This window comes from Hyla sarda, chromosome 7, assembly GCF_029499605.1.
Source record: "Hyla sarda isolate aHylSar1 chromosome 7, aHylSar1.hap1, whole genome shotgun sequence".
Lineage (NCBI taxonomy): Eukaryota > Metazoa > Chordata > Amphibia > Anura > Hylidae > Hyla > Hyla sarda.
This window is the reverse complement of record NC_079195.1, coordinates 181,820,131-181,843,882: the sequence shown is the minus strand read 5'-3', so window position 1 is coordinate 181,843,882 and position 23,752 is coordinate 181,820,131. Positions and strand designations below refer to the sequence as shown.

Sequence of the window (23,752 nt, the reverse complement as noted above, 5' to 3'; positions counted from 1 at the left end):
TAAATGACCCCATTATAAAAACTGCACCCCTCAAAGGATCCAAAATGACATTCAGTAAGTGTGTTAACCCTTTAGGTGTTTCACAGGAATAGCAGCAGAGTGAAGGAGAAAATTCTAAATCTTCCTTTTTTACACTCTCATGTTCTTGTAGACCCAGTTTTTGAATTTTTACAAGTGGTAATAGGAGAAAAAGCCCCCAAAATGTGTAACCCAATTTCTCTCGAGTAAGGAAATAACCTCATATGTGTATGTCAAGTGTTCGTCGGGCTCAGAAGGGAGGGAGCAACAATGGGATTTTGGAGAGTGAATTTTGCTGAAATGGTCTTTGGGGGGCATGTCGCATTTAGGAAGCCCCTATGATGCCAGAACAGCAAAAATTACCCACATGGCATACTATTATGGAAACTACACCCCTTAAGGAACGCAACAAGTGGTACAGTGAGCCTTAGCTACCCACAGGTGTTTGACAACTTTTTTTATTTTTTTACTAAAATGCAGTTTTTTCCCAAAATTTTACATTTTTACAACGGGTAATAAGAGAAAATGACCCCAATATTTGTAACCCCATGTTTTTACTTTTGGAAGACATCAGAGGGCTTCAAAGTTCAGCATCAATTTTCCAATTTATCACAAAATTTTCAGAATCGGTATTTTTCAGGTACCAGTTCAGGTTTGAAGTGGATTTGAAGGGTCTTCATCTTAGAAATTAGGGCTGGGCGGTATGACCAAATATGTGTATCACGGTATTTTTTTATTTTTTACTTAAGGCGGTTCCACGGTATATAACAGTATTTTCACCCCCCCCCCCCAATCATGTGACCCGCTTGCGGTGTTTGGCGACCCCCCCCCCCCCCCCAAATCATGTGACCCGCCAGCACTGTTCTGCTCCCCCCAATTAACCCCTTAAGGACGCAGCCCTTTTTCACCTTAAGGACTGAGCCCTTTTTCGCAATCCTGACCACCGTTGCTTTACGAATTAATAACGCGAAAACGCTTTTACCGAATATTCTGATTCTGAGATAGTTTTTTCGTGACATATTCTACTTTATTTTGGTGGTAAATTTTCGGCGTTACTTGAAAAATCACCAAAATTTCATGAAAATTTTGAAAATGTTGCATTTTTCTAACTTTGAAGCTCTCTGCTTGTAAGGAAAATGGACATCCCAATAAATGTTTTTTTTTGTATTCAAAAAGTTTTTATTGAACAAATATGGGAGAACAAACAACATCCACCGCAAGTAGGGTGGTAATAAATCTCCAACTACAACACTCACAGAGTTGACAATCACTGGCGAGATCATATAACAATGGTAATGAGAGAAATCTTACACAGTCTACTGCATTAGTATAGTTGAGGAACTATCAGGAGAAATTACACAGCGGGGTAAAAAAGACAGGATTCAATCCCATAAACCAGCAAATGATTATGAAGGAACCCATTAAGAACGAAAACAAAAAAAATACAAAAACCCGGGGGTTAAACTGAAACAGGAGGTACACACAGAAGGTAAGGGTAAAACGAGGAGGGAAGGAGGAGGAAGAAAATAAAATATAAAAAAAAACAAGGAGGAGTGGGGAGAAGAAAAAGCGGTAAAGAGGACGGAGGGTAGAGAAGAGGAGAGGCTCAGCAAAGCCAATAGGCGGGGGGAGTAGGATTAAGATATAAAATATATATATAAAAAAAATAATAAAAAAAAATAAAAAAGGGGGTGTAACAAGAAAGAGAGTCGAGCAGCAGGGAGTAGAGAGATAGGTCGGTTCGTCAAGTAGCACCCAGCACTTCAGCTTCACTCAAGGATAGGGATGAGGGGGATAGACTGAAACTCAGGGGAGGACAGAAAGGCCGCCCAAAATAAATGTTATTTTTCTTCACAAATGCAATATGTCCACTTTATGTTGGCATCATAAAAAGGACATATTTTTTCTTTTTGAAAAAATTAGAGGGCTTCAACGTAGAGCAGCAATTTTCAAAAAATTCATGAAAATTGCTAAATCTGAAGGGACAGATGTTACAGAACTACAACTCCCAGCATGCCTGGGCAGTCCAGGCATGCTGAGAGTTGTAGTTTGGCAACATCTGGAGGGCTACCGTTTGGGCACCACTGTAACAGTGGTCACCAAACTGTGACCCTCCAGATGTTGCAAAACTACAACTCCCAGCATGCCCAGACAGCCTTTGGCTGTCTGGGCATGCTAGGAGTTGCAGTCCGGCCTTCCTAGTGGTTGCCACAGTAAATATCACATTACTTTCATTTCTCCCCCACACTGTCGATTCCGTACCTGAGCCATGATCTCCGCTGGATGTCTGCAATGATCGCCGGGCCCCACACATCTTCTCCTCAGGTACAGGACTCCATCTTCTCCCCCCTGTTCTGCCCAACATCCAAGGGTAGGCAGAACGGGGGGTTTCCATGGCAACCCCCTGTCCTGCACTGCCATTGGTCAGAACTCAGTTCTGACTAATGGCAGGAGATAGGAGGAGATCGCACCACTGCGACCTCACTCCTATCCCTTAGGCTGATCGGGGCTGTCACTGACAACTCCGATCATCCCTATTTTCCGGGTGATCGGGTCACCAGAGACCCGATCAGCCCGGGATTGAAGAAAATCGCATGCCTGAATTGACATGCGATTTTCTCCGATCGCCGACATGGGGGGGGGTCTCAGGACCCCCCTGAGCGATTTACCGGGGTGCCTGCTGAATGATTTCAGCAGGCATTCCCGATCCGGTCCCCAACCGGCTAGCGGCGGGGACCGGAATTCCCACGGGCGTATCCATATGCCCTCAGTCCTTAAGGACTCGGGATGCAGGGTGTATGGATACGCCCTGCGTCCTGAACAGGTTAATGATCAGCCCAGCGGGGTACTACTCACAGATGTCACCTTCAAGCACTGCCCTCCTCCTCTTTGTTGGGGCCGCTGGCGCTGGAACTCACTGTACGCCAGTGGTCTCCAACCTGCGGACCTCCAGTTGTTGCAAAACTACAACTCCCAGCATGCCTGGACAGCCAACGGCACTCACCTACGTCGGCCACACACTGTGGACTGGAACTCCGGACAGCCGTCAGCCTATCACCGGCCGGAGCGATGTCTCTCCCCGGCCAGTGATAGGCTGAGCCCACTGTCATGTAAGGAGCCGGTCAGAGCTTCTTACATGACAGTGGGCTCAGACTATCACTGGCCGGGGAGGGACATCGCTCCGGCCGGTGATAGGCTGACGGCTGTCCGGCATTCCAGTCCCCAGCGTGTGGCTGATGTAAGTGAGTTTAAAGTTTATTTTCTGTATCTTTTGCAGCCCGGGCATAGGGATACAGCGTACAGCAGTGGTCTCCAACCTGTGGACCTCCAGCTGTTGCAAAACTACAACTCCCAGCTTGTCCGGACAGCGGTTGGCTGTCATGGCATGCTGGGAGTTGTAGTTTTGCAACAACTGTAGGTCCGAAGGTTGGAGACCACTGGCGTACAGTGAGTTCCAGCGCCAGCGGCCCCAACAAAGAGGAGGAGAGCAGTGCTTGAAGGTGACATCTGTGAGTAGTACCCCGCTGGGCTGATCATTAATTAGGGGGGCAGAACAGCGCTGGCGGGTCACATGGGATTAGTTCCCCGATGTGCGGACAGCGCTGCGCTGGGCTGATAATACATTCCCGAGGGGGAGGGGCCTAACCGGTATTGCGGTATGGGGGAAAATTCATATCGTGCAGCCCAAAAAATTTGGTATTCGGTATGAACCGGTATACCGCCCAGCCCTATTAGAAATACCCCATAAATTACCCCTTTATAAAAACTGCACCCCTCAAAGTATTCAAAATGACATTCAGTAATGGTGTTAACCCTTTAGGTGTTTCACAGAAATAGCAGCAAAGTGAAGGAGAAAATTCTAAATCTTCATTTTTTTTTACACTCGCATGTTCTTGTAGACCCAGTTTTTGTAACCCAATTTCTCTCGAGTAAGGAAATACCTCATATGTGTCTGTCAAGTGTTCGGCGGGCACAGTAGATGGCTCAGAAGGGAAGGAGCAACAATGGGATTTTGGAGAATGAATTTTGCTGAAATGGTTTTTGGGGGGCATGTCACATTTAGCAAAAAAAAACAAAAAACATGGCACACTATTATGGAAACTGCACCCCTCAAGGAATGTAACAAGGGGTCCAGTGAGCCTTAACACCACACAGGTGTTCAACAACTTTTTGCTAAAGTTGGATGTGTAAATGAAAAAAAAATTTTTTTTCACAAAAATGCTGGTTTCCCCCCAAATTTTACTTTTTTACAAGGGGTAATAGGAGAAAATGCCCCCCAAAATGTGTAACCCCATTTCTTCTGAGTATGGAAATACCCCATGTGTGGATGTCAAGTGCACTGCGAGCGAACTACAATGCTCAAAAGAGAAGGAGCGCCATTGAGCTTTTAGAGAGAGAATTTGTTTGGAATGGAAGTCGAGGGCCATGTGCATTTACAAAGCCCCCCGTGGTGCCAGAACAGTGGACCCCCCACATGTGACTCTATTTTGGAAACTACACATCTCACGGAATGTAATAAGGGGTGCAGTGAGCATTTACACCCCACTGGCGTTTGAAAGATCTATGGAACAGTGGGCTGTGCAAACGAAAAATTTAATTTTTCATTTTCACAGACCACTGTTCCAAAAATCTGTCAGACACCTGTGGGGCGTAAATGCTCGCTCTACCCCTTGTGACGTTCCGTCAGGGGTGTAGTTTCTAAAATGGGGTCACATGTGGGGGAGGTTCCTTGTTCTGGCACTATGGTGGCTTTGTATACACACGTGGCCTTCAATTCCAGACAAATTGTCTCTCCAAAAGCCCAATGGCGCTCCTTCTCTTCTGAGCATTGTAGTTCGCCCGCAGAGAATGTTACATCCACATATGGGGTATTTATATACTCAGAAAAAATGGGGTTACAAACTTTGGCGGGCTTTTTTTGCTATATTCCCTTGTGAAAATGAAAAATTTAGGGTAACACCAGCAGTTTAGTGAAAATGTTTTTTTTTTAATTTTCCCATTCCACTTTAATGAAAATTTGTCAAACACCTGTGGGGTGTTAAAGTTCACTATACCCCTTGTTACATTCCGTGAGGGGTGTAGTTTCCAAAATGGGGTCATATGTGGGTATTTATTTTTTTGTGTTTATGTCAGAACCGCTGTAAAATCAGCCACCCCTGTGCAAATCACCAATTTAGGCCTCAAATGTACATAGTGCGTTCTCACTCCTGAGCCTTGTTGTGCACCCGCAGAGCATTTTACTCCCACATCTGGGGTATTTCTTTTTACCTCTTGTGAAAATAAAAAGTAAAGGGCAACACCAGCATGATAGTGTAAACATATTTTTTTTTTTTTTTTTTTTACACTACAGGCTGGTGTAGACCCCAACTTTTCCTTTTCATAAGGGGTAAAAGGAGGAAAAGCCCCACAAAATTTGCAGTCCAATTTCTCCCGAGTACGGAAATACCCCATATGTGGCCCTAAACTGTTTCCTTGAAATATGACAGGGCTCTGAAGTGAAAGATCTCCATGCGCATTTAAGGACTAAATTAGGGATTGCATAGGGGTGGACATAGGGGTATTCTACGCCAGTGATTCCCAAACAGGGTGCCTCCAGCTGTTTCTAAACTCCCAGCATGCCTGGACAGTCAGTAATTTTATAATGTCTAATCTGTACTTTGATGCCTTTTGGAGATTTTTCCATCTTTCCTTGGCTTCTTTATGCACATTAATACACATTTTTACCTGGAGTGCCCAAAATTTTAATCCCCACTGTATACATTTTCTCAATTTGAATCGGTCCTTCAGGACTTTTTGGTGTTTAATGGGGTTAGAGATGAGCGAACTTACAGTAAATTTGATTTGTCACGAACTTCTCGGCTCGGGAGTTGATGACTTATTCTGCGTAAATTAGTTCAGCCTTCAGGTGCTCCTTGGGCTGGAAAAGGTGGATACATTCCTAGGAAAGAGTCTCCTAGGACTGTATCCACCTTTTCCAGCCCACCGGAGCACTTGAAAGCTGAACTAATTTATGCAGGAAAAGTCATCAACTGCCGAGCCGAGAAGTTCGTGACGAATTGAATTTACTGTAAGTTCGCTCATCTCTAAATAGGGTCCCTCTATACTGCACAGAAGCTGCAGCGCCGACATTATCAATAGCGCCAGTGGTCATAAATTTATAGGGCTAGTTTTTTGGGACCATGAGAATTTAGGACACCTGGCTACCTGATATTCTAGCACTAGACTGCAGTCGCTACCTGATGCAGGTGATGCTAATCACCAGGGCCAGATTAAGAGCATCATGGGCCTGGTGCTGAGGATTTTGATGGGCCTACAAGTGTCGGTGACCCAACAGCTGGGTTGCGGCCATTTGTGGGTTGCAGTGCAACTCCATTAACTTACATTGTGTGCGACACATATGACAAACATATGACATAGGTAGGTAGCCAGGTAAGTAGCTTGCTAGTTGGATTGTTAGCTAACTAGGTAGATAGCCAGATAGCTAAGTAGAAGCAAGGTAGAGCAGCACATCCGAACAGCGTCAAGGTGATGTGGGTGCAAGCGGGCCCAATCACAGCCCTGGTTGCTGGCGGCAGTAATCGACACAAATAGAAAGCGTCCCACAGCCTCCAATATAAGGTGAAAAGCAGTGTAGTTTATTTCCTCATATGTGGCAAGCAACGTTTCGACTGTCTGCACAGTCTTTATCAAGCAGACAAAAGTGACCAGAGTCCTGGTATTTATGTGTGAACACACACAAAATCAATTACAGGGTAATTATAGCAAATCAAAGTGAAAAGGTTAAAAAAATAAATAAAAAAAAAACAATGATCCAGTGCAAAAAAATTAAATACACATACAGTGATCCCTCAACTTACAATGGCCTCAACATACAATAGTTTCAACATACAATGGTCTTTTCTGGACCATTGTAACTTGAAACCAGACTCAACATACAATGTACAGACAGTCCAGATCTGTGAAACGTGTCTATAGCTGGAAGAACCGACCAATCAGAATGGGCATTCACTGGTAAAACCCCTATATTACTGAAGTGTATGCACTGACTGTCTGTCTGGCAGCTCCCCCTACAGTACAGGAAGGTACTACATGTTCTGTACTACTCTTTACCTGTACCAGTCAAAGCTGTCTATAATAGCTGAACTATGATAAGCAAATATGGCATTCTGATGTATGAAAAAGCTAGGTGAGAAATTGTCATCTAACTTTTCTGGGCTCCTGAATGGCATATTTGCTTATCATAGTTGAGCTATTATAGACAGCTTTGACAGCTACTATGAGCAGACCTGCCATTCAGGAGCATGGAAAAGCTAGGTGAGACTTTTGTCACCTAGTTTTTCTGTGCACCTGAATGGCAAGTCAGTTCATGCCTGGTGGACTAGTGATACCTTTGGGGGAACTCCTGGGGCAGTGGCAGAGCGTAATGTGCGCCGGCAACAGGACCTCAGGCAGGTGGCAGCTACAGCTCACACAGTAGTTTTTTAAACTTGGTGGGCACTGGCCGAACGGGGGGAGGAGTCTCATACGCTACCCTGATGTCATGTGGGGCACAAAGGTCAGCAGGTTACGCAGTCACATCACCAGGGCTGCCCCTTGCACACTGTGGCACACGCTAGATTTTATAAACATAAAATAATATCGCCACTCCATATTATTTCTGCAGTGACTAAACAATACCACCATACTGTGAGGAAATAAAAGCCGCTATACACAGACCAGTATCACTAATAACACCACAATACAAGGGACATATAAATTCGCCACACCATGACCACTACCAATACCACTGACTATCACTGCTATATTGTTATTGAATAAAACCCAGTACAGTATACAAAAGATCAATAACCCTACACAGGAATAGATTTGAGCTGTACACAGGGGCTGCAGACCATATAGGTTATTATAGTTATATACTCACAGGGGCTACAGACCATATAGGTTATTATAGTTATATATACTCACAGGGCGTCTACTCTGTTCGGAGTCCTTCACTTTTCTCTTTCTTCTCCATCTGTCCTGGGTCATCATGAAGATTTCTCCCGATCACAACTCGTCTTCACAGAATCTGCCAGACAAACATTTTAGGCTTCTCGCTACAGCAAAATCCTCACCTCTATACAAACTCCCTATATGTATTACACTGCCCCATATAGTAGTCCCTTCTGTGCCCTATATACTATTAGGCCCCAACATTGTCCTCATACATTATAATGCCCCCTCTCATTGCCCCATATAATATAATTCCCCTGTACATTGCCCTCATATATAGTAATTACTTCTCACATTGCCCCCATATATAGGAACGTCCCCGTACACATCCCCCATACATAATGCACCCTAACATTGACCCCATATATATTAATGCCTCCTTACATTACCCCATAGATTATAATGTCCCCTCACATTGCCCCCATATATAGTAATGCCCCCTCACATTTCCCCATATATAGTAATGCCCCCTCACATTTCCCCATATATAGTAATGCCCTCTCACATTGCCCCCATATATAATAATGCCCCCTCACATTGACCCATATATAGTAATGCCCTCTCACATGCCCCCCACACATACTAATGCCCCCCTCACATGGCGCCCACATATAATAATGCCCTCTCACATGCCCCCACACATAATAATGCCCCTTCAAATGGCCCCCACATATAATAAGGCCCCTTCACATGCCCCCCACACAATAATGCCCCCCTCACATATAATAATGCCCCCTCACATGGCCCCCACATATAATAATGCCCCCTCACATGGCCCCCACACTTATTAATGCCCCCAAACTTATTAATGCCCCCTCACATGGCCCCCACACTTATTAATGCCCCCTCACATGGCCCCCACACTTATTAATGCCCCCTAACATGGCCCCCACACATATTAATGCCCTCTACACATATTAATGCCCCCTCACATGGCCCTCTACACATATTAATGCCCCCTCACATGGCCCCCTACACATATTAATGCCCCCTCACATGGCCCCTCACATATTAATGCCCCCTCACATGGCCCCTACACATATTAATGGGGTATTCCAGGCCAAAACTTTTTTTATATATCAACTGGCTCCGGAAAGTTAAACAGATTTGTAAATTACTTCTATTAAAAAATCTTAATCCTTCCAATAGTTATTAGCTTCTGAAGTTGAGTTGTTGTTTTCTGTCTAACTGCTCTCTGATGACTCACGTCCCGGGAGCTGTGCAGTTCCTATGGAGATATTCTCCCATCATGCACAGCTCCCGGGACGTGACATCATCATTGAGCAGTTAGACAGAAAACTTCAGAAGCTAATAACTATTGGAAGGATTAAGATTTTTTTTAATAGAAGTAATTTACAAATCTGTTTAACTTTCCGGAGCCAGTTGATATATAGAAAAAAAGGTTTTGCCTGGAATACCCCTTTAATGCCCCCTCACATGGACCCTTACATATTAATGCCCCCTCACATGGCCCCCTCACATATACATATATAGTAATGCCCCCCTCACAATGCCCCCATATATGGAGGTCATGTGAGGGGGCATTACTTATATGGGGGCATTACTATATATGGGGGCCATGTGAGGGGGCATTACTTATTGGGGGCAAAATGAGGGGAGCATTACTTATTATTACTTTGCCCCCATATAAGTAATGCCCCGTCACTTTGCCCCCATATAAGTAATGCCCCCTCACATAATAATGCACCCAGCAAAAAACAAAAACACCACTCACCTCTTCCTCGTTCCCCCGCAGCTCTTGTTCTCTTCTCTCCTGTGCTGACAGCCTCCGCAGAGCCGCTGCCGCACAGGAAGCCCGGGCTGGAGTGACAGGACGGAGCCGCCGACTCCTTCCTGTTGCGTCACCTGCCGCACCGAGCGCACGCTCAACGCTGTGTGCGTCTTAAAGGCGCACTCAGTGTTAAAAGCTGTCCCGGATCCCTTCACCTGCTAGCCCAGTCGCAGGGGGCCCGCAGGTAAAGGGTCCGGTTATGCACATGCAGGGACCGTGCCAGCACCGGTCCCAGCATGTTGCAGCCCTAGGTCTGTGCGGCCGTTTGTGCGGGCCGCCGGGGCCTATTTTAACGCAGGGGCCTGGAGCTGCTGATCCATCCGCCCCTACTTTAATCCGGCCCTGCTAATCACAAGGGTCTTTACCTTTTTTCCTATGTGGTTCAGTTCCTGACATACACCCAAAAGTCCTAATATGCAGATAAGGTTATTCGGTGCACCTGTGGGGTTTCCTAGCCCTTTGGTGCACTGCTATATCCACCTCTGCTTCTCCCAGATGATGGTCCCCTAATAAATATTCATAAATTTCTCATTTGCACATAGCTGCTGCTGTGAGAGCGGCGGATGCGCTGTGATTGTCCGAGCTGGCTGTGGTAGAAATCTGAGCACGCATGGGTCTCGCAGCAAGTAGCAGCTACGAGCAGAGGAGGTAATTTATGAATTTTATTAGGGGTTATTCAGCTGGGTTGGCGTATCAGTGCACCAAGGGGATAGGGAACACCCTGCGTGCACCGAAGACCCTCATTTACATATTGGGATTTTTAGGGATATCTGGAACATTGTTGGGTTGCATAGGAGAGTGCATGTGATTTGAATGGGGAAAGGAGAGAGGCCTCTGCCTGATTCCTCTGCTGGCAGCTTATCGCCCTGAAAAACAATGACCAGAAGTCATTACTTTAAAGGGGTACTCCGGTGGAAAACTTTTTTTTTTTTAAATGAACTGGTGCTAGAAAGTTAAACAGATTACAAATTACTTATTTTAAAAAATTCTAAGTAATTTTAATAAACAAATGACTTCCTTTATATGGGGTAATTCTAAACCCAGAGTCTCTGTAATATCATTACAAAAATCATTCAGCCATGGTGGGATTGGATTACCCAACTACCACGCTTATTATAAATCCATAATTATAAGACAATCTTTGGAATGGTTAGTTCCCATGGAACTACAAAAACCTTGGGTAAGACTAGAATCGGAAATGGCGGGCATAAACGACTGGAAAGACATACTACTTAATATTCCACAAATTCACTTGCTTAATAAACCCAGATCTCCCCCGACCATCCAAATAGCCGGGAAAATTTGGAACTTAAAAACCACATCAATAGACGAAACTGAAGGAACCATTAGCTCCCCAATACACTTACAAACTCTTCTACCTTTCCTCCCCAAATTGGCCAAAACTCATTGGAAAGATTTAGGTATAATCTATATTTCTGATTTTGTTCAGAAACAATGACCTGCTACCATTTCCAGAATTGCAATCATATGCTTGGCTCCAGGAACCCGTAAAAGAAAAAGAGAAAGGACTAAAAAACTTTTATACTTATTATAACGAAGACAAATGGTTGCAGAAAAATTCAGGCATGAGAAGTTGGGAAACGGATCTAGGGAAAACCTTCTCTGAAACTAAATGGTTGAGCAGCTAAAAAGGCAACAGTGTGTGCCAATTTGTGGGAACACCATTGCAAAATGGTTAATAGGTGGTATTTCACACCAAAAAAATTATCATTAATATTTCCCCATTTATCCCCTATGTGTTGGAGAGATTGCGGTGGCCAGGGATCCTTAAAACACATCTTCCTCACATGCCCTACTATTTTCCAATTTATAACAGAAGTTAAAAATATGATATCAAGATTACCCCCCAAGGCTTTCACATTAAAGACAAATTATTACTGCTATTGCTGGGGATAGAAGATCTTACAAAAATAATTCAAACTCCGGTAACCCACATATGCCTAACGTATAGAACCATATTAGCATCCAAATGGAAGTCCAAAGATTCTCCTCTCTACAAACCTCCATGACACAGTGAAATGCTGTTCAACAGATAGCTACAATTAAACAACAAACAGTATAGATGACGAAAGCCACACATTCCTATAAGGAGAAGATGAAGTCCGACTACTCGGGCGTACCCACGAGAATGAGATCTACAGAATGATCAAACTTCTTTACTTATTTTAATTACTATGTTTCCATCGTTACTCTAGTCCTACCTTGGACTCAATAGTTCCTTGTTGTTCTACATAACTTACTATTGAAGGGTTGATTGTCACATACGCATAATCTTGCAATAATATCCTTGTAATATGCATGTATATTATATTATGTGACGGATCCCCCCATGTAAGAGATGTCATGACTGTTTAACTCTATGTTATAAATGTCTGTTATGTTTCTGTTTTGAAAACCCAATAAAAAGATTGTAAAACAGACAAAAAAAATAAGTCTTAATCCTTTTAGTACTTTTTAGCAGCTGTATGCTACAGAGGAAATTCTTTATTTTTTTTATCCCCTTAACGACCACGGACGTAAAAGTGATGAATCTGGTGCTGATCACATTTCTTACTTCAGTACACCACTTTGTATGGGGATTCCTCTGCGACTTTTTATTCCGTGCAACAAAATGTGAAACTTTTTAAAAATGCTGTCCACAGTCAGTTCTGTAAGCCAAGTCAGGGCTGGTGTAGATTTGCGCCTAAGTTAGCACAGTCGCACTGCATGAAATCAACTGAAATCATGACTTGGTATGTTCCTTTTGAAAAACCTAAAGCACAAGTCACAATGAAAAGTCTCAAAACAGCAACTGAGACAAATGTACACCACAAAACAAGGGTAAAACCAATGATAAATTCCCCCCATTGGCCCTCATTTACTATTGCAAACCTGACATGCTTTGTCAGGTTGTGCGCCAGATTCTGAGCCAGAATTTGCGTCAGAATAAAAAAAAAAACCAGACCAACTCTCCATTTTGAAAAAGAGGCATGGCCGCATGGGGGAGGGGCATGATCTCAGAAAAGGGGCGTATTCCCAACATTTTCACAAAAAAAACAACATATTTACTAAGGTTTCCACATAAAATGTGGTGGATTTCTGCTGAAGAAAACCAGACAGATCAGACCATGTGTAAAAAAAAAAAGTGGAAAATGTAGGGAAACATTAGTAAATACCTTGGGATATAAATTGTAGGGAATAAAAACCCACAAAGAAACCTACACTCAGAGACCACGCCCCCTTTTCGGGTTTTCTTAGCAAAATGGAGAGTTAGTCAGGGTTTTTTTTCAATTCTGGCGCAGACAGAATTTCTGGCGCAATGCGACAGAATCTGGCGCACAACCCGACAAAACATGTCGGGTTTGCAATAGTAAATGAGGGCCATTGTGTATAAAATCTGCTTTAACATTTTTTTTTTCAAAAAACTGCTTCATTTTCAGTTTCATTTTTGCATATTTTTTATTTTTCCAGTTCTTTAGCGTTTTTCTTTATTTTTTTTTAGTGTTTCTGGTGGCTTTTTTCACTTTACAGCCAGGTTGGGTGTAAAAAAAAAAAAAAAGACCTTTTTTTGGTTCAGTTCTGCCCTAAAAACAAGGCAAACATGCACAAAAACCTCTTAAAAATGAAGCACAAGAAGACTACGCTGCTTACAGGTGGAAATATAATAAGGAAGTAGCATTTCTTATTCAGATGGAAAAACAATGCTAGGAAAACATGTATAGTGGTTTTTTTAAACAGAAAACAGAATAGGTATTGAAGCGGAAGCTGTGTGGTCTTCACCTTTGGAAAAAAAAAATCTTGATCTTTTTAAAAGAAAAGAGGTTGGTTCAGTTTTAATTGTTTAATGGATGATTTTTTTCTTTAGTAATTGTAAGATTATAATGTTAATTCTTCTGGACTAATAATTCTTGGGTATTGTTTTTGTTTATTTGCAGAAGCCAGCTCAAGCTTTATTGTCCCCATCAATATTACATCCCATAATCTTCAGGATGGACAAGGAGCGAAAACATGTCACTGACGCAATTTTAAATCTCACTCTTGAAATCATCTACCTGCTGACTGGAGAGGTGAGGGATCCTGGGATTATGCTACATTATGTCCTTGGTACTAACTCGGTTAACCTCCTAAGGAAGCAGGGATTTTTTTTTCTTTTCGCATAAAGCCATAATGCGTTCAATCATTTCACCTACAGACCTATACGAGGACTTTTTTTTTTTTTTTTTGCCTTCAATTATACTTTGTACTTTTACTACAAAACCTAGGGTAAAATATTTTTGGGGTGAAATTTTATTTAAAAAAGGGAATTTGCAGCTTTTGGGAGGTTTTGTTTCTAGACAGTGGATTTTAACAATTAAAATAACACGTTATTTTTTATTTATTTATTCTGTTGATCCATGTGATAAAAATGATACCAAATTGGTATAGGTATTGTACACCAATGCAGTTTGATGATCTCAGCACTGCTCAACTCAATGCACACCTGTGTAACATGCAAACCCTTTTACGTTCAATAGTTTTTTATTAAATAATGTTTTCTTAACATAAAATACTAAATGGACCAAATATGTCCAAACCATGAGGATATAAAAGATTAATAACAGAAACAGCAAGGTTGTTCCTCTACAGCAGTAATGTACATAATACGTTTGGGATATGTAAGAGGATATGTAAGGGATACCATACCAAACATGCAAAATAGCTAGGTTATAGTGCAAGTGCAATAGACAAGGGGATAGGTCTCTTGCCCACAAGCCATTGAGGTATGTAAAAATAGGGAATCAGAAATGAAAAGGGATTATACATCTTTACAATGCCATTTACGTTGAAATGAAGCATAAGTACTAGAGCCAGAGGCTAGAATTTTTTCAAAAGAGTATGTAGTATTAATTTTTGTGATAACGTTGGTGATATTGGGTAGATCAGTAGACGTCCAATGGCTTGTGATCGCAATCTTTACAATTATACAAATAATGCATAACAAGTCACGAATGGATGGAGGAATCAAATGCATTTCTAAAAACAGTCTACAAACAGCTGAGGAGACAAATTATTTGTAACATCAAAAATATCAGTAAGAAGGGCTAAACAGTCTTTCCAGAAGGGTATAATTAAAGAGCATGTCCATAGAATGTGGTAAAGGGTACCTACTGGGCCACACCTCCTCCAGCACTTGTTCGAAGAGTCTGAGCAGGCCTTCACTATCTTGTCGGGGGTAAAGTACCATCGGAGCATAGTTTTGTAAGTCGATTCAATATGAGATGAACAACATAAGGCTCTATTAAAAATTTAAAGGCTTTCTGCCAGTCAAGGGGGGTCAGAGCTAGTTGTAGATCTTTTTCCCAAAGACGCAATGGATAACTACGTGAACATACATCCAAACGGGAGTAGGAGTTGTATAGCAATTTAAGGCTGGGAGTATTAGATGTTAGGAAGCGGTAGGTTGGGGAATGTGGATTATTTGGGAAGGTGTAAGGGAATGAGCAAAGTGTCGGACCTGCAGGTACTTATAGAAGTCTTCCCATGGAATGTGAAATGTTGAGCGTAAGTGTTGGAAAGTGCCGAAAGAATGGTTCTCATATACAGTGGTCCCTCAACATACGATGGTAATTCGTTCCAAACGACCCATCGTTTGTCGAATCCATCATATGTTGAGGGATTCGTGCAATGTAAAAGGTGCATTTAATACTCGCCTGTCCCCGCCGCTCCGGACCGCGTCCTCACCGCTCCCGATGCTGTCCCGCTGCTCCGACGTCTTCTTCGGGATCGTCCGCCTTCTTCCGCATCTTCTCCGGTGTCCGGGCCTCGCTTTCTGGTGACGTTATTATGTTGCTGCGGCGGGACAGCGTGCGCAGCGACGTAATAACGATGCCGGAAAGCGAGGTCTGGACCCTGGAGAAGATGCAGAAGACACCGAAGGATCGCGAAGTGGACCCGGAGCAGCGGGGATAGGTAAGTGAACCTGTCCGGGATGCTTAAACTGCTATCCGACAGCAGCTGAAGCATTTTGCACTGTCGGATAGCCGTTAATGCGATGGCCCCGACATATAGAAGCATCGTATGTCGATGCTGACATCGACATGCGATGGCCTCTGAGAGGCCATCCTATGTCGATTTGATCATATGTCGGGGCCATCGCATGTCGGGGGGTTACTGTAGATGTTTTATTTCAGTGACACCTGCATTTATCCAGTTGCAAATATTTATGTCAGGAATAGAGGCTTGGATAAGGGTCATGAGAATGTCTTCCAGGAAGGCTAACTCCATGGACGAGACTGTAGTAAGATAATGTTTCCAAATTCGGAAATGATTATGTAAAATAGGATCGTCCAGTTTAGGGGTAGGTAGGTTCCATAAAGGGAGGTATAACAGGTCTTTTGTGGCGAACGGGTGGGAGATATGAGATTCAATGGTAGCCCAAGTGGTGTCTGAATTGTCAGTCAGCCAATGTTTGAGAGAAGCTGTCAGTGGGACCACATAATAGGCTTTGATATTGGGGGATCTGATGCCACCTGACTATTAAGAGTAGGTTGTAGCCTCAGAGGAAAGAGAGGCCAAAAGAGGTTCATAGTTAGTAGAGTATAAGGTGTTGTGGGGATAGGATAGGGTGACGCCTAATTAATCTATTGAGGAGGGTCTTTTTTAAATGGATAGGATGATTTGAGAGAAGATATCAAGGTTTGCGAAAGGTTTAAAGGGAGGGCCTGAGTTTTTAAGTTATTGAGGGAGTAATAAGATAGGTGACCAAATGTTTCTATATTATTTATGGGAGGGAGTTAATAGAGTCAATTAGTGTCAAGATTGTCTGCATATAAGGAAATGACATGAGGGAGGTCGCCTATTGTAATTCCTGATATCCTGGGGTCCTGTCTAAGTGATTGTGCTAGGGGTTCAATTGATAAAATATAGATTAATGGCGAAAGGGGACAGCCCTGCCGCGATCCATTTGTGACATCGAATGGACAGAATAGAGCTCAATTAGCCAACACGCGGGCAGAGGGGTTGGAATACAAGGAGGAGATAGCTGAAATATCATTACCGGTCAGGCCCATAGTATCTAGTACCGAGAAGGCATAAGACCAGCGAAGCCATTCAAACGCCTTCTCGGAATCCAAGGCTAAGATCAGAGTGGGAGTAGCATGGGTTTAAGCATGGTGTAGAATGTGAAGGAGTCTTCTGGCATTGTCCAAAGTCTGCCTGGGACAAAGCCTGCCTGGTCTGGGTTAATCAGATGTGTTAAAAGCAGGGCTAATCTACTGACTATGATTTTAGCGAAAATCTTTCTATCCTGATTTAAGAGCGAAATGGGGCGATAGTTTTGAGGGAGTTTCATAGATTTCCCTGGCTTGGGGATGGCTGTGATCAATGATTCAAGGTTTTCCTTAAGTAGGGAACCAGTTTGCATAACAGATTGATTGTAGATGGGGAGATAGAATAGTCATGTATTTTTTAAAATGGGCCGAGATGTACCCATTTAGGCCAGTGGCTTTATTGCTGGGAAGAGATTGGATGACTTTATTTATTTCAGCAAGAGTGATCTCCTTATTGAGAGAGTCTAGTTGGCAAGAAAAGAGCTGAGGGAGGTGTAGGGAGGACAGATATGATTGAACACTGTCTCTATGGTCTGGGGGTGAAGAAATCATTCGGTTTAAGTTGTATAGTTGGAAATAAAAGGTTTGGAAACCATTGGCTATATCTGTTGGGGTATAAAGTTTCTCATGTGTGTCTGGATTGATTAAAAAGGGACTTCATTTGTCGAGCTTTGAGTCTGTGTGCAAGTACAGTAGTTTCCCTGCTTTATTGTCTTGTGAGCAGTAAGTAGCTCCTAGTTTTTGGGATTTTTCATAGGCGGAAAGTGAAAGGCACCTGAGGTCACTGTGGAGGGAGATTACACGTTGCGCCGTGGATGTAGAGATTTGTTTATCCCTACATTTTTTTCATTATAGAGCTGTATTTTATACAGAGGCCACGGATTACATCCTTGTGACAGTTCCACAGAACTATGGGGTTAGCCATAGATGGAGCATTGACTCAAAAATATTCGCTTATATCCTCTTTTAAGCATTGAGAATACTCCTGGTGGGCCAGGAGAAAAGGGCTGCATCGCCACATGTAGGGAAAAGGTGAGGATACTTCATCCCTAAGAGACAGGTCTGACCATTTGATCTCATTTGACCATTTGATACCTGCCCATCAGGAATAAATCAAGACGTGAGTAAGAGTTGTGAACTCCGGAAAGGAATGTGTATTCCCTAGCAGAGGAGTGTTGAATTCGCCACATATCGTAAGTATCCTCTTCCCATTACCAGCGTGCAAGTGTGGAGGGAGGGAAGACGGGAGTGTGAGGTGGTGTCTAGTTTGAGATCCGCAATAGTATAAAAAATCACCACACATTATTAAAGGAAATCTGTCACCAGTGTCAGCTGCACTAACCTGTCGGTACCGACAGGTAGTAGTGTTGACAACGGTACTTACCTTGTCCCGTTCCGTAGCGAGGATCTCCTGTAATCTTCTCCAGTATCTTCGCTCCGGGCACCCAGCTTTGGGCACGGGCGGAGCTTACTGACGTCACCGCTGCTGTTCTCTAGCAGTGGGACCATGCAGGGAGCAGCAGCGGTGAAGTCACTAAGCTCTGCCCCGTGCCCCAAGCCGGGTGCCTGGAGCAAAGATACCGGAGAAGATTAGAGGAGATCCCCGCTACATAACTGGACAAGGTGAGTACCGTTGTCACTAGTGTCACCTGCACTATCTGTCTGTACTGACAGGTTAGTGTAGGTGACACTGGTGACAGATTTCCTTTTAAAGAACCCCAGATGGACTTACGTACGGTTCTCATGACAGACTTTTAAAAACATTATTGACCAGCGTTCGGAGAGAGTACACTGAGACCATTGTTAGCAGAACATTATTCACAGTACATCTAAGTATAACATATCTTCCTGAAGGGTCAGCTAAACAACTATGTAAAGAAAAAGTCACTGAGTTTCTGACCGCTATTGTCACTCCCCTAGCTTTAGATGAATATGTGGAGTGAAATATATGTGGGAATGCTGGATGTTTTATCCTATGGGTATCGCCTGGTAGAAGATGAGTCTCCTGGATACATAGAATATCACAGCGGAGAGACTTTGCTTCTCTCCAATGGTATGATCGCCTATGAGGGGCATTGAGACCATTAACATTGAGCTATGCTAACTTAATAACCATAATGTATAGAACAGTGAGTTAGGTGCAGTAGGTAGGTAAGAAATTTTGGGTGTCCATATGTGCCTCCCAGCCAGCACACACATGGACTAATCAGAGAGGTAAGGTGACATGAAAAAGTGAAAAAAGATGTGCAGTCGGAGAACAGTAAGAAAAAAATGAAAACTAGCAATAATGCATCAAGAACAAGAAAACTTAGACTCAACGTAGTAGAGTCGGTGTAAAGGAGGAGGGGACAACAGTCCATCCTGAGGCCGAGGATCAGGCCCATCGCAGGAGCCTGAGTCTACATAATCTCGGATAAGAACAGAACAGCCACCATCTTTGTCAAGCCGTGGACCAGTCCTTCTGCACTCAGGAAGGAGGAGGTGGTTTCTTGGCCGCTGTAGGTGAGGTGGGAGTGATATTCCAAGATTTTAGGAGCGAGTGTCCCTCATCCAGAGAGCGAACAACGTGCATCTTTTCTCCTCGTTGGATGAGTAGGCGCACTGGGAACCCCCAGCGGTACGCAATTTTTACTGTGCGTAGGGCTTGAGTTATTGGTTGGAGGGCCCTGCGAGCCTGCATAGTGGCAGCTGACAAGTCGGCATACACTGAAACGCCATGGAAGGGGGCAGGCAGTCCATCATTCTTTTGGGCAAATTCCATTAGGCGCTCCTTAGTGGTGAAAAAATGCACTCTGGCAAGCACATCTCTAGGAACCTTGTCTGACAAGTGCTTTGGAAGCGAGAGTCTTTGCGCATGGTCCACTTCTATTTCCATGGGCGAGCAGTTAGGCAATGCAGCTTTGATCAAGGAGCGGACATACAGGGGGATGTCAGCTGGGAGGACAGACTCAGGGATACTGCGCAGTTTGACATTATTGATGCGGCTCCTGTCCTCCAGAAACGCAATCTTTTCTTTGAGGACAATGACTTCATCCTCTAAATCAGTGGGAGTGTCAATAAACAGATTATGAGAGTCAGAGAACTCTCCAAATTTTGTTTCTATATGATCTATCCTGCTTCCAAGATCCTCAATTGTAGCTTGCATAGGGGACACTAGCCTATTCATATCCTGTAGGAAAGTTTTGTGCAGCACCAGCAGCATATTCTTCATAGTAGTATCTGTAAGTGATTCACCAGACACAGCCAGGGCCCCCAGAGCATCTATCCCATCTGCCCGTAGAGGATCTTCTATGACCCAGGCACATACTTCTGAGGAGTTATTGCCGGCATATCTTGGCTTCTGTTTCAGAGGGCTTTGTGAGGGAGATTGTGCAGGAGAGCCGCGGCTCACGCTGGGGGAAACAGCAGGAGAAGGCTGATGACGCAGGTCCTGAGAGCTGCGGAATAGTTCTGCCTCTGGATTCAGGTTGGAGCCGCCGGACAGAGGGTCACACAGTGTGGGGACCGACAGAGACCTCTGGGTGAGTGTGGCAGGAGGTGTGTGAGTAGGTTCAGTTGTCTCCGGCTGAGACACTGGCGGAGAGGAGCCGAGCGCGCTCTCGGCGACATCTTGTCTTCGGGACCCAGCGCGAGTAAACGAGAATTTTGCCAGGGTTTCCTGCCGCGTATTCTTACGTCTTCTCCCAGCCATATTGTCCGATGTCCTGGGCAAGATATGCGCCGGGTGTGGGACAAGTCGGGCGGCTTAGTGTTATATTGTAGTCTCTTTGTCAGGCTTGGAGCAGGAGCTCACTCAAAGCGCGTCCATTTACCTCGGCTGCCAGGCCACGCCCCCTTCACGTGACCTCTTTAAAGCTATACCAATAGACATAAGGTGTAGGTGCTACTACGCTATAGCAGTTCAGTACAAATCCACATATGTAAGAAAGAAAGAAGGCGGAGCACCGACCATATTGTCTTTAATGTAGGAACATTTTTATTCCGGGTACAGATACATAGTGCGGGGAAGCAGACTCACAGGGAGGACCTCAGGCAATGGTCCGTATTGCGCAGTTGCACTTCTTCAGGCCCTACGTTACAACATCTGTGGGTGTGCTTTAAAAAGCCTAAGTAGAGGGCGTGGCCTGCATGGGGAGCTGAGCGGACGTGCGCTGCCGAGCTCCCACTTCCCCTGAACATTTACCCTGTATAATTCCCCCCTGACGCACGGTACCACTTGCCAGAGGGTGACTTTGGAGGCTGGGGACACTCTGGAATGTTGCGGTGCGGCTTGTCCTTCAGCTACGGTGCCGGTGGCGGGCGCGCTTCCTCTGGGGACCGGGCTGCAGCGGTGAGTGTGAGGTGAAGGTACAGGGACACAGACGGCCTCTGTGGGGGTCTCTTGAGGCTTGGAGGCGGCGGTTAGGTGTCCTAGGAGTCCCCCTTGTCTCCTGTGGTGCTGGGAGGCCCTCCGGATACTAAGACTTGGGGCTGCCATTACTGGCAGGAGGGGCCTGGCTGCTGGTTCAGTCACCTAGGCGGCTCCCGCTCCCTGTGCTGCTGAGAGTGGGCCCTGGGAGCTCTGATCTTCTTCTAGCTGAGCAGGACTGAGGGTGACTGTGGACTGCCATATACCTTGGACGGATCTGTGAGTACCTGCATCATAATATTGTTCCCTGGCCCTGAGACTGTGCGTCCTTCTGTCTCCTCAAAGCCTGCTGGGACTTGTAGTGGGCTGCAGTGGGATCCCTGGCTCCGCTGCTGGGCCCTTTAACTCCCTCTGTGCTGGACTATATTCCTGCTCTGCCAGTGTTCTGTCGCCCCTTAGGAGTCCCTATACTGCTGCTCCCCTCTGTGCTGTGGGACTTTCTGCTGTCTTCAAGGGAGCAGTGTGCGTTGGGAGCCACAATCTAGACTTCTACTGTTTGGTCCCTTACTTTTCTCATACTCATCCAGTGGGTGTCTGTGTCTCACCATGGGAGGCTCCCGGGGCAAGTCCAAGTGCAACAAGTCAGGAGTTCGAGTGTTTCCTCCCGCTATGAATGATGATGCTTCTTCTGATGGGGACCATTTTGAGGCTAGTGGCTACCCCCTGTGGAACTCTGTGGCGCAGACTCCTCTGTCTGCTAAAGTTGCGGCCAATGCAGCCAAGACCTTAAGTCAGTTTTCCAGGTCTATGGAGCCGTCAGGCAGCGCCTTACCTCTCCAGGCTGGGTCCTGGGCTGACCGACCCTCTGAACCGTCACTCCTTCCTTCTCCTGATCGGATGCACTATGATGGGACTCTCATGGACCTTTGCTTTACTGAAATTCTGTCCACCATAACTTCTACCACACTTCTATGATCACTAAAGTGGACAAGCTGAGACAGGAATTCGTTATTTTACGCCATGAGACTCAAAAGATAAGGGAACGCACTACGGAGGTGGAGAACGGCGTACTCTCTGCCCTATCCCTCAGCAAATTTCTGACTTGCAGCGGCATTTTCGGGGTATGGTGGATAGAGCTGACTACTTTGAGAACCGACTGAGGCGTAACAACGTTCTGCTGGTGGGCCTTCCTGAGAAGTCAGAGTGTGCTGATCCGGTGGCGTTCTTAGAATCCTGGTTGCAAGAGCTACTACCTGCAGATACCTTCTCTCCCTTCTTCACTGTGGAGCGGGCCCATAGGGTCCCTGCCAGACCTCCTGTGCCCAGGGGACCTTCTTGGCCTTTTCTAGCAAGGATTCTGCATTTTAAAGAGAGACACTATCCTGAGAGCTGTGAGGATCAAGGGGGAGCTACTCTTTGGTGACAGCAGAGTCTCCTTCTACCCGGATTTCTCAGTGGAATTGAGAAAACAGCGAACCCAGTTTACTGAAGTTAGTGCCAAACTCCACTCCAAGGGTTATCGCTATGCCATGTTGTACCCGGCTAGGCTGAGGGTGGTAGATGGACTCACTACCAAATTCTTCACTTCACCTGCTGAGGCGCTGCAGTGGGCGGAGGCTGCCCCTAGAGCGGTTCGGCCGCCTGATTGATGCTTATGATGGACTGCCTGCTCTCTTAGTTAGCTAGCGGATAGGCTTTAAGTGTAAGCTGTCCGATGTTCGAGTTCCCTAGGCATTCCCCGGGTTAGTGGGTCAGGGGGTATAGTCTTTAAGTTTACTGGGGGGGGGGGGGGGAGGTGGTGGTTGGTGGATTTTAATTAGCTCCTGCACTCGCCTGATACGTATTTTTAGTTTGGGGTACAGGCCTGCACTGGTTTAGTTAGTGTGAGACAGGGATTGTTTGGGGATTGCTGTTCCAATTTGTTCTTGTTGTTTGTTTGTGTTCTGTCTTTGTTGTCCGTCCGTTTTGTTGGGTGTCTGTGGTGTGCATGAGAGCTCCTATAGTTACAGGGTGTCAGTACGTTGAGGTAGGCCCTGGTAGTGGTGCATCTTGGTGTCATGATGGGGTCCCTTAAGATTTTAGGTTGGAATGTCCGTGGCCTAAATTCCAAGTTTAAGAGGGCGCTGTGCCTGGACTTTAAGAGACACTCCCCGCATATTATCTGTTTGCAGGAAACCCACCTCGTGGGTCAAAAGGTCCTGGCCCTAAAGAGGGCGTGGGTTGCGAAGGGTTATCACTCTTCATACTCTTCTTTTAGCCAGAGGGGTCTCGGTCCTTGTCTCTAAGTCCCTCCCCTTGATATTTCCCAGGTTTCCTGTGACCATTTTGGTCGGTATGTGATCTTACATTGTGCGTTGTCCTCATTTTGCTTCAATCTAGTCTCTTTGTACGTACCTCCTCCCTTTCATGTGACCCTCTGGCGTCTGGGTTTGGGCCTTACTGACCTTTGGAGATGGAAATACCCGGATGACTCCGTCTTCTCTTACTACTCCTCGGTGCATCGAACCTTGTCTC

General features: G+C 45.0%; 1 protein-coding gene across 4 annotated transcripts in view; it reads left to right on the top strand.

Moving 5' to 3' along the window:
• LOC130282801 (gastrula zinc finger protein XlCGF26.1-like) overlaps window positions 1-23,752 on the top strand; it is a 66,341-nt gene that overhangs the window by 7,058 nt on the left and 35,531 nt on the right. For 2 of the 4 annotated variants that reach the window (XM_056531554.1, XM_056531553.1), the window contains exon 2: window positions 13,738-13,869. In XM_056531554.1, the coding sequence (XP_056387529.1) occupies window positions 13,792-13,869 (78 nt within the window). In that variant the 5' untranslated portion in view covers window positions 13,738-13,791. Of the gene's footprint in view, window positions 1-13,735; window positions 13,870-23,752 lie in introns of those variants that run through there. The other 2 variants (XM_056531556.1, XM_056531555.1) reach the window with 1 other exon arrangement.